Source organism: Pieris brassicae, chromosome 7 (assembly GCF_905147105.1).
Source record: "Pieris brassicae chromosome 7, ilPieBrab1.1, whole genome shotgun sequence".
NCBI lineage: Eukaryota > Metazoa > Arthropoda > Insecta > Lepidoptera > Pieridae > Pieris > Pieris brassicae.
This window is the reverse complement of record NC_059671.1, coordinates 11534398-11546919: the sequence shown is the minus strand read 5'-3', so window position 1 is coordinate 11546919 and position 12522 is coordinate 11534398. Positions and strand designations below refer to the sequence as shown.

The window sequence follows — 12522 nt, the reverse complement described above, 5'->3', positions numbered from 1 at the left end:
TTTACAGTATTATATGAAAACAAATTTTACAAAATCCCTTGCTTGTTTGAGGGCAAATTATTTTAGTTTTACTTAGAATAATACATTATATACATTATACCGTCGGGGCTTTCAGTATCTAATCATTCAGTAATTCCATTGGTGCACAGCCGAGGATAGAACCTACGAAATTCAACTAAAGAGAAACACACACATAACATTCTTTATCTGACGATAAGTTATACAATGCAAATGCTCATTATCCAACCCAAGGTGGGTCTTTCTCCGCAGGGGGTGAATGTGTCCGCGATCATATACCGCCCACCCGTGCCAATATAGCGACTTCAAATTACGAGATTACGCTATATGTAGACAGAGAGATTTGGTAAGGCAATATTTCTTATGTATGGTGTAAGCACAAAGGTTTTGGTCACTGGCGAAGTTTTTCAGTTTGATCGGTTTATAAGCACCGGGAAACACCTTTAAGAACTACTCATTTTAATAATTTACCAGTACTTCGTGTAGCGACTAGAAGAAAAGAGCGTACGAAATCTTAAGTATCTTAGGTTTTGTGTGTTTGTGAATAATATTTTCCGTTTAAACGCAGTTAGAAAACATAACTTTATTAACCTCTACCACTTGTGCCTTAGCCCACCCATCAAACACAATTATAAGGCGCGGTTCGTAACGCACTTCTACCCAAATTGCTCCCCATTCACGCCTCACTGTCACATGGAGTACGTGTAATTATCACAGTGCGTAAAGAGCCTAACGAGGCTTTAGTCTTTCTTCTCTTATAATCAAAACGTAAAAACAAACTTCAAATATATTATAAGTTCGGAAGGCAAAAAATATCAAAAGTTTGTACTAACAGTCCACATACATATAGAATATATACAAAAACTCAAGTATATATAATGTATATATTTCCTTCTGGCATACGCAATATAGCGAGAATAGACGCTCATTCCTACAGTACAGTAATTCTTCATTATTACAGTTTTATATAAATATTAATAACAATTTGTATCAGTTATGAATTTAAATTAATATACTTACTAGACGTCCATAATGAAATTCATAAGATGTTTCATATTTTGATACAAACTGTGGCCATTATAATACGTTCACCTAATCTAAATCTTTACGCGAGCCTCAACTATTCCATATTATCTCCAAACCCGACTTTTCGTACATAAGCAAATCAAATGGAATTTTAAGATCATTGTAAAAACATACAAAAACACACACACACCCACACATTCCACACATCAACCAATAAATTTTTAGTACGTTATCTTTGTTAAATAACCATTTCTCTTTCAAAATCTAAACTAATATTACGAGTATAAATGAAATATTTTTGCGTTACTCAGGTTAGCAGAGCAATAATTTAATGACGATGCAAATATCTTAAGTTTACATGTACTTTATTATGTTAACAAGTAACGTGCTATCAAAGTGCTTGAATCGCGGGAATTCAAAGCTACTTTTATAAAAGTACTTATACAATCCACCTACTATATGGGTTTCTCATGCCATGGTGTAACCAAGGCTTAAGTGATATACATAACATCTAAATTGAGTTGTGTCATTAGATAGCATAGTGGCTTGAGCGTGCGACTCTCATCCCTGATCTCCGTCTCCTGCGTCTCCTTTACTGGAGGTTGGCCATCATCTCGTGAAGCGTGTCTTGTCCTGAGCCAGAGGCAGCATGTCTTCCGCAGTCGCAATACCCGTCCCATTCCTTACGTTACCAACGTTACCATGATGCAACACGTGGGCCAGGAATACAATTTTCCGTTGTGTGATGTTCTGATATTCATCCCCAAGGTCGTAGGTTCTATCCTCGGCTGTGAAGCAATGGACTTTCTGTCTATGTCCGCATTTGCACACGTATGGTAAAGGAAAACTATCGTAAGAACCTAAAACTCGACGTCGTGTGTCAGTCACAGATGACCTGCTTATCAGAAAAAAATATTATAAAACACATCATCATCATCATCCGAGGGCAAGACCAAGGGTTGTAGAGTAAATGGTTTTTTATACGATCTAACTAAATAAACAAATAACTTCCTTTAAAGCCGTCAATGTAATGAATACATTAAGTTAAAAGCTTAATTTGTTCTTGCTTAAATAAATGTCCAAAATATGATTTAACCGCATAAAATGTTTAAATTTAATATAAAATGTAATCAGGCACGCGTTGTCGTGGTATCTATAATAAGTGGAAAGAGAGCACTTTCGTATTGTATTCTACGATAGGGCTCTTCATATTTAGCCCTGAAAATAATTTACCTATATTTTTATGTACTGTATGTTCTATTGAGTCTTAATTAAATTTCATGATTTGATTTACACCTATTGAGATTGAGACCTAAATAAAGAATTTAAAATAAAACTATTTATTATAATAAAAATATGTAATGACTTTTTATGCAACGAGAAAGAAAATTTACTGCAGACTGCTTAATGGACAATGTCATGACACTAACCATTCAAATATGATATTGGAAATTATTGTTCTATCTGTTTGTTACGTTAAGTATATGGTATCTATTTTCTATTGTGAAAACAAAATATCTTTTTTTCTTTAAGGTTTTAATGAACGTCGATAAAAAGTTGCTTTTAATTTTACGTTTACTACCAGTTCTTAATATTTTACATTCTACTCTGTCATTCTTTAATTGCCAATTTTTTTTAAACAAAAGCTTTTCAAGGAACGAATTGTAATTACACGTATACATATTTTGAATCACTATTTTTGCTACATTTAAGATTAAATGCTAAAATTGCTAAGCTATATGTTATTGATTACTTTCTTATTAGCACGTGGTCACGTTTAAGCACGTTTGAAGTGGTACATTATGATTTATTAATTATAAAAAAGCCGCACTGTCATTTTAAAATAGGCATGTAAATGTCATATTAATTTTCATAATGTCATGTAATAAATTAAGTTAACCACCGTCCCGTTGAAACCATTACACGGCAGTCATCTATAACTTCTGGAAAGGTGATTAAATAGTATGACAGTCATGGCGCAAATTTTTTTTTTAATACATGGTGATGCAATATACAGCCATATTGGATCCCTCGGTAGCTACGTTTCGGAAATATAATTAATAAAGTTAACTGAATGAAACAGAAAATCTATATAAAAAAGTCTTAACTGTTTTCGCGTAAGTAATTTTTTTTAAATCTTTTTAATGAAAATGTTTACTTTGAGCTTTTAACAAAACTTACCGCAGTCAACATAAATAATTAAGTCCGATGTGCCACCGATTAATTAAAAGTCCACAAACAGAATCAGGGATAAGCACTCTTTGTGAATACTCTAAAGGGGGCAATCCAGGTCATATGAACAGGTAACACTCCAGCAAGAGGTGGCCTCCCTGGTACAGTTCTGAAACGACGGTTCTATCACAATCACACAATATGTTTCTGTTATGTACCTTTGTTACAATCAAAAGATCTAATTATATTTTTTTTGTAATAAATGTATACCTAATAAATGCTATTTCTCCAACAATAGGCCCACATTCCGTCAAACATTTCCATACAAATTAAATTTTTCTACGTAAAACGTTATGTCATATTTTTTTTGGGGATTTAATTAGGATGTATAATGGAATATTACTGTATTTCGTGCTCGTGGTTTTTAGCTGTCATTAATAGAAATTAATATCTCAGAATTACATTTGTTGTTTGAGTCTACAGTCCCAGATTAATAATAAGTTTTAAAGATACGCAAATTTTATTGACAAAATTTCAGCCGGTCTCGGTCAGCAACTCGACGTTTGAATTATTATAGATTAGATCCATACATATGAAAGTCACGTTTTGTCGTACCTTGACCTCAAATATGTCCTCTTCGACATCCACCATACTCCCCGGACCTTGCTCCAACAGATTACTTAGGTGAAAAATTCAACTCTGATGTGGCAGTCCAAACCGTATTCTAAGATTTATTGATGGTTGTTTATAGTAAAGGGCTTTATGAACTACTTATAATATGGTAAAAGTGCATATATATATATTATATATTTTTTTTAGTCTACTTTATGATCCTCCCATACAAAACGTCAATTTCATATTTAAGGACAAATATTAACAGTAGATTGTACGACGAAGAAAAGTTTGAACCACATCTAACACCATCACATTTTGTTGCCCAATCAAGTAACTACTTGCCTTTTGTATAAAAAGTATATTACAACAATGTTAATAATGTTTTGAATATCATATTTATAAAAATCTATTTGGAGCGAGATTATTTGTTATACATATCATTTATATATTCGGTACAATCACAATGTTAAAGATTAGGTACAGTATTTGAAACTGTATAAAACTTGAACCAGTGGCTTTAGTGGCTTCAGCGTGCGACTCTCATCCCTGAGGTCGTAGGTTCGATCCCCGGCTGTGCACATTTGCACGATCGGTGAAGTAAAACATCGTGACGAAACCGGGTTGTCTTAGACCCAAAAAAGTCGACGGCGTGTGTCAGACAAAAGAGGTTTATTACTTGCCTATTAGATTGATAAATCATGAAACAGATACAGAAATTGGAGGCCCAGATCTAAATAGATTGTAGCCCCACTGATTAGTTTTTATTTTATTTCTAATAATATTAATCTACTATAAAGTACTATATTTAATGGACACATAATTGATTTACGCAACAGTAAATCGCTTAAAATTTTTTTCTCTAACATACACATATAATGCTATATTTTCTCACATAATTAGAATATTTTTAATCCGTTTTGTTTCGTATAACCTACGTTATAGTCCTCAGTTTAACACGACATCTATTAATAAAAAGCTGACGGTTGAATGATTTATTTTAAAGCGCCCGTAAAGATTTATGACTTTTAATTTAATTTTATGGCTTACTTCATAAAAGTGTAATGAATTATATACTACAAGAAGTTGACTGAAATTTAAGGGTTAAGAAGTTTGTCTAAAATCCCAATAATACTTGTATGGTAAAATAAAACGTAGATTGTTAATTTATAAATTTGTCTTACGTGAAATTTTGACGATTTTTGTGGTTATTAATGTATGTACTTGAACTTGATCCTAGATTTAATTTATTTATTTTTATGTACCGAAATACAAACGGACGGAAGATTGACTTTAAGTAATATAGCCGCCCATAGACATATTGCCAAAGGGCTCGGAAGTGCGCTGACGGCAAGAATTAGCACGCTCGTTTCTTGAAGGTCCCTACGTCGAATTGGTTCAGGAATAAATTATTATTAATGTATTTTTAACGCTGTAGATTATTAAGAAACACGCAAATAATAATTGCTTAATGAAATTGGTGCGCTATTTATCTTTTCTGAAATGTAGAAGTAGTTAGTTATAGTTCTTTGATGTCTTTGATGAAATATTCTCGTAATAATTACCAATAAGCTCTTGGCCTATAACAGAAACGAGATGAAAACTTAATAAATAAACACCAGTTGATAGTGAACATGGAATAAAAAGTTTTATGGCATCTTTGTTTATAAACCTCACCATTACATCTGTTTATACTCTGAACTCATGGATTCCCTTTGAGAATAGGCCGAACATACTTGTGTACAGCAAAAAAAGATGTTATATTCGTCCTCCCGAAATGTAGGGTGTAGTTTCCGGCACGTACGCGCGAATATTGTTTTTAGGTTATTCCTAATGGCATGCGAACTCTCTATCACGCCAAAACTTTAACAAGTGACATGTAGCTATATGTATTTATAACTGGCGCTCTAGTATAACTTTTATACAGTCCTGTATTTTAATACAAATTTTCATACAGGTTAACTGAAATGTAGCAAATTTACAGCGACTTGATCCCTTGGCGTTGGGTAGAGATGTGGGGTCTATATGCATCTTCTACCGCATTTGCCATGGAGTGTTTAGAGTTGTTTGTACCTGCAGCTGAATTTCACTATCGGACGTCAAGGCAGAATACAAAATACCATCCGAATCAACTCGAGTTTTACATAAGGCAGTTTTTGCCGCGCGCCTCTATTAGACCAGCTGCTGACTTAAAAGGCCGGTAATGCACGTACGAGCCTTCTGGCAATAAGTGTCCATAACATCAGATAAGCTTCCAGCTCGTTTGCCTCCTATTACATAAAAAACAGAAAACACAAGTACAATAATATATAAAATTAAACATTAAACTAACGACAACTTAATATTATAAAGAAAAAACTTAATTGTTAGTACTGCTAAATAAAGTCAAATATTAAAAATACTTAATCGGTATCGCTTAGTCTTGGAATTTAACCCTTAGTATCAAAACTTCGTTATACATAAAGTTATTTTTGTGTCTACAAAACCTAAGCGCAAGCTTCCGTGCGTTACTCTATTTCTAGTTCATTTTATTGCTGTAATAATGCTCTCAAAAACACGCTTTTTAAGTGTTTCGGTTTTAATGTTCCCCTTGTGATTTATCCTCACGAAGTGTTGACTGCAATCGAAGTTTATGTACTGTGATGATAGACACCGTGTATGTTTTTAATTCAGAAGTTATTTCTAAGACTTACAATTTTCTTCGTTTTAGAACAGTTTGTTATTAAATGTGCTTCACATGGTTTCTCCAACGCCGCTGACATCTCCATCAAAACATACTATAATATATAATACTATATACTAGGCACATCATTATTTGTGCGAAATTGGTGTTAAGAAGTCATACTTCTGTTACTTATTAAAATACATTGTAAACTCCAAGTAATGTCCCTCGTTTTATCGACAAACTCCCTAAGACTGTATAGAAATCAATTGGCTTTGGTTGGTTTAGTTTATCTCCATAGAATGATACACTCTACGTAGCATTACACCCACCCTTAATAACGAATTATATATTTAAAAGTATATATATATATGGTATACCAAACTTTCTAAGAAATCCGAATTTTTGTTTACAAATTGGGATTGCTTGCACGTGCAATATCGCAAGATTTCAAATATATATGAATAAGTAAAATATACAATATAATTACTGGTGTAGCAAAATAACACGCTTACGCAATATCATGCAAATAAGAATTGTTTTTTCTATGTAATTACTTACGCTACCCTAAAATATACGTTTCCTTTTTGTAAATACAGATTTTTCTTCTTTCCATTTAACGACAACTCTTTGTAACTTCAAAATATGCACGTTATATAGAGTTTACACTGTAGTTTAGATATTTCAATGTAAAAACTACTTGTAGTTAGTGACTGACTGTTATTTGTCTCTTGTTTCAGATTCAGAATACTAAAATGGCGACGCGACTTCACAAACTATTAGTTGTGAGCCTGGTGCTAACAACTACAGCTGCAGACTTCACTGCAAACTGCCCAGAGGAATGCAAATGCGTTTGGGCAAGTGGCAATAAGCAAGCTGACTGTTCCCAATCAAACTTTCACGATATACCTAAAACACTGAGCACGGAAATACAAATTCTCGACCTAACTGGAAACGAACTATACGAAATCACGAGACACGCTTTCGAAGACGTACGATTAATTAACCTTAAAAAACTTATCTTAAAAGAATGTCAACTTCTAACGATACATAAAAACGGACTAAGTGGGCTCGCCATTATGATCGAGCTAGATATGTCTAAAAATAACCTGAAATCCCTACACGCGGAGACTTTTAGAGAAACCACAAAAATAAGGTGGATATTACTCAATGACAACCAAATCGAAAAATTGGAAGATGGACTATTCAATAATCTACAATTTTTGCAGAAAATTGACCTCAGCAACAATCACATAACCCAGATCGGAATGAAAACATTCATGTCTGTGCCGAAACTTAATATCCTGAGACTCAACAGTAATAAACTTGAACATTTGAAACTGGACACGCTCAGCGCCTTAACGTTATCAAATCTCGATGTTCACGACAATCCGTGGCGTTGCGATTGTTATCTACAGCCATTTAGAAACTGGGTGATAAGTAACAATTTTTATACCTCGCCTATAACCTGCAGCGAACCGCCCAAAGTGCACGGTAAAGTGTGGAAAGAACTGGACTCTAGAGATTTTGCTTGCCGGCCGAGCATTGTATACCCCTCAGTCACGACTACTATACAATCAGGTGACAATAACATAACATTATCGTGTCAAGTTAACGGTAATCCTATTCCCGAGGTCAACTGGGTTTTGAATGCCCAAATCATAGATGGAACTTATCGGTACCAAGGAGAAGTAAAATACATCTTAACACAGAGTAATACAGAAAACAGTAGGTGGTTAAATTTAACAATAATTGATGCTGGAAGTACAGACAACGGAATGTATCTCTGTGTTGCAAAGAATCCTGGTGGGGTGGAAGAAAGAAATGTCACCTTATTTGTGACCCATACTGCTCCAGGTATAGTCCCGCCTACTGGTATGAACAGTAATATGTTACCAGTTCTCATTGGAGTTTCATGTGCAGCTGCTATTTTACTGATTATCCTGGTCATTATATGCTATTGTTGCTGTCGGCGCCGATCTTCAGATAAAAAGAAAGCTAATAATTCGAATGGTGAAGCGTTAATCGAAGGCTCTGTAATACCAGAGATGGAGAAAAGTCTTATATCAGCTGTAAATCCTGTCACTAAACCTCCACGAAGGTATGAAGTTCCACCTTCCATTACCAGTGGGGGCACGGAAATGTCTGAGCTGAATAAGACTCTACTTGATAACGACTCTGTGTTTGGTAAGCATTTTTTAAGTATATCCATTTTAATTAGTTGTTTGTGTTAATATTTTTAGCTCTCATTTAAAAATCTTAAAAACAAATGAACCTATCATTATTACAAGCATGACCTGATTGATTATAAATTTAAAATATGCAGCATATTCATTACCAACAATTATTTGTTTATTTTTTTATAGTTTATATAAAAATTTTATAGTAACTCACAGCACTAGCCAAAAATACACAGACCAAGACATTTTGGCAAGCGGCAAGCGAATTAACAAATTTAACAATGATTGTTGAGTGCATTTCTTCAATTTAAAAAAAAACTAATACATTTTAACTAGGTCTATGTTGTTCTTACTAGTTTTCTTTTATTTCAGCTCACAACGATGACGAAAAACGTTCATTAGATTTTGACCACCAACGCAAACGTTCTGAAGATGCACTGAGCGACTACGGGCGTACAGATGGACGAGCGTATCCACCGGATCTGCTCTCCTTTCCTCCAAGAGCAGCACAAATATCTCCAGCTGCCAGCAATGCCTCAACTGTACCAGACACAAGTAGGCTTCAAGTGAATCCTGTCAGTCCAATACATTCTCCGATCTACGGCATGACGACTAACCAGAACATATTCAGAACGTTACCATATTCCCGGTCACAGTCACCTTTCACGGCACCCATTACTCCGCCTGTGGTTACACCTCGACAGGGCTACGTTACCATTCCTAGACGGCCTCGTGTACCGTCATGGTCTAGTACTGCAAGTACTCAAATTCTTCCAAGCGCTGAAGCACAGGAACCTCTTTATGATAATCTCGGCTTGAGGACAACCGCAAATGGCAGCTCTGTTCTATCCCTTAACAAAACTGGATTAGAGCCACAATTTTCTCCAATGAGAAATAGACCACTGCCGGCGACACCTACCTCCTATGCGAACGCACATCCGGTTTTCTATGCACCAATAGAAGAACAAGAACCAGCTCCGTCACCAGTACCGCCGCCATTTACTCCCACGAGAAATAGTATAAGTTCACAATTATCGAACCAACTCTCCACTCCAGGCCCTCAAGAGCCCTCCAATCCCAGAATGAGTTGGACGGCGAAAAACACATCTACTCCTCAGCCAGAACCTAGAAAACTCAGTGTGGATTCTGATACTTTGATTCGAAAGGGTAAACCAGAAACTGGCTCGCTACGAAGAAACCCAAGACCCGATAAAGAAGAGACCGGTTCGCCAACAAAAGAAGATCCAAGAAAGAATGAAAGCAGCGCGCCTTTGAATCAATCTGGAACAATGGGAAGAAGTGGAAAGATCCCACCGAGACCTCCGCCTAAACCGAAGAAGAAGCCAAGTCCAGAAGTTAATCCCAGCGAACCTTTATTTGAAGATGAGGGCGAAGATGGCACGGAGGTGTAGTGTCGGGATGCCACTCGTTGTGCCAATGAGCTTGTAGTGAAAGCAACGCAGTGAAGTGTTTACAGTGAAAAGACGTATGACTGTTAATTTTCGAGGTGCTCGTGTAAATACCTGTAGTGCTAGATTTTTTACTATTGCGTACAATTATATTACGGACCATTTTGCGAGTTTTTAATTAAGTATTGTAACTAGCCATGAGTTAAGACAATTTCGAATTGTAAACCTTTACATTAAGTATTTATTTTTGTTTTGACATCGAAACGGTAGCTATTTCATCGCTTGCCACATAAGGCATATCTTGATCCATTTTAAGACTGATAATTCTAAATTTGTTGTCACATTCCGTAGTGGTTTTATCATTATTCCAGAGTTTTGAGCCTAACAATGCATTTAGAAATTTTAAATCACTTAGATGTATTATGAAGACTGAAGAGATTTTAGACGCTTCTTGGCTATTGATGAAGTCAATAGACCATTAAGCGTATTATAGTTATATCCACATCATTTTAAATATTGTGCAGCTTTTTAGATAATAATAAAAATCATTGTACATTACATGATAATATTAACTGGTCAATTACAGTTTTTCCGTTTAAGACTTGTAAAGTTTTAAGTCTTTAGATATCATTTTAGTTTACACCGAACGTCTCTTCGACACATTGTTATTTTATATACTTTAACATTATTTACGAACGGTTAAATAAGGAATAGTTCCTAAAGTTTTAAATATTAGGCGACGGAGGCGAGCATCATCTATAATTTTATGTACATAATTTTATATACTTCTTAATATATATTGGTGCATTTTAGCTATTGAATTCACTTTATTTTAGTACAATCATGAAATAGAATATTTAATGGATTATTTGACATTCATTTTGAGGGTTAAAATTGTGATATACTTTAAGTTGATCGGGAAGCATATTTGTATAAAAAATTCCGAAAGCTAAATCTCATATAGCGTAAGTTTTCTGATCAGCTTGGAAATATTTCTATTCATTCCTTGCAACTTTTAAACGTTATAACCCTCTTCAAATATTCAATATAATCGTCATAATCACGTATCTTGATAAAGAATATCTTCACTTCTTATCCCTTTATAAACCTAAACAGTCTTATTCCATCGCAGTGAAAACAGATTGAATTGGACAGAGACTAATAAGTGATAAAGTTTTTATGAATAATAATTTCGATGATTCCAGAAGATATCATAATTATTTTCATAAAACATGACAAGTAACACAAGCCCATTTAAATTTCTTAATGATTTGAAGAAACATTTGAAGCGATCACTTAAATTGTCGAGGTTGATACTGTCTTTTGTACAATAATTATACATTACCTAACGTTCAGAAAACGATAACTAGGCCAGAAAAGGTCCTATTTACTCAAAGGTTCTGATGTAGCAACGGTTTTTCCAGTGAATACAAGGTGATACAACCATGAAATACTTTAAAATTCCCTGTATAATTGTCGCCGTTGCTTCGTTCAGTCAGCCTGCGTTTGGGTGCTGCGAAAAAAAATTGTCATTCCAAAAACATTTCTCAAGTGTTTATGTACATTATTGTGTTATACTTTTGATGAATTGATAAGTAAAGTATCTAATTCTAACCTGTGCATTTATTTTGTATAATATTTTTTTAATGAAATGATTCATAAAAGACGTCAGTCGTGCACGGAAATAAATAAAGTACTCATTTGTCTCTTTCTATCAATTTGTGTTTATGTTTTGATGGAAAGGGATAAAACAGTGCTGGAGTTTAATTAGGCTGATTTATTTTTTGTTTGGGGTAATTTTTCTTGTAGACATGTTGTAAAAGTGTTAAGACTTGTCAGCACAATCTAACCCTTACGTTCGTATTACTGTATGTACAACCTATGTATCAACTTTACATTGTTTACTGTAGACATATGTTTTATATAGGTTAAACGCTACATGTACATAAAGATTAAACTGATTAAAGCTATATTTCAGTATAAGGGTTTTTTATTTGCTTTGCTATTCTTGTAAAATCAATAAATATTTTCTGCGTATATTATTCAGATAGCTCTTGAACGATTACGGTAATTGATACAATTTATCTCACTAGAATGTGCTTTAGAATTTAGGTCTGGGCCTCAGATTTCTGTATCTGTTTCATTTGTCAATTTAATAGGCAAGTAGGTTATCAGCCTTCTGTGCTTGATACACGGCTTCGACGTTTTGGTTCCCATCGAAGCCGGATTCCTTACGATACTTTCCCTCCACGTTCGAGCGAATGTTAAATGCGTTTATAGACAAATTCTATTAGTACACTGCTGGGTATCGAACCTACGAACTCAAGGAAAAGTGTCGCACGCTGAAACCATTAGGCCAATTCTTCTCACTTTAACAGAATCGCTAAGTTTTGTCTAACAATTGCAAAGAACTAAATCAAACATCTTAATCGTAATTTCGTAC

At 34.5% G+C, this 12522-nt stretch overlaps 1 protein-coding gene across 2 annotated transcripts in view; it reads left to right on the top strand.

Moving 5' to 3' along the window:
- The window catches only part of LOC123711694, a 160218-nt gene extending 148159 nt beyond the window's left edge, over positions 1–12059 (top strand). The window contains exons 1-3 of one of the 2 annotated variants that reach the window (XM_045664401.1): positions 308–364; positions 7231–8677; positions 9043–12059. In XM_045664401.1, the coding sequence (XP_045520357.1) occupies positions 7246–8677; positions 9043–10082 (2472 nt within the window). In that variant the 5' untranslated portion in view covers positions 308–364; positions 7231–7245 and the 3' untranslated portion in view covers positions 10083–12059. Of the gene's footprint in view, positions 1–307; positions 365–7230; positions 8678–9042 lie in introns of those variants that run through there. The other variant, XM_045664400.1, reaches the window with a different exon arrangement.
- The last annotated feature ends 463 nt before the right edge of the window (positions 12060–12522 follow it).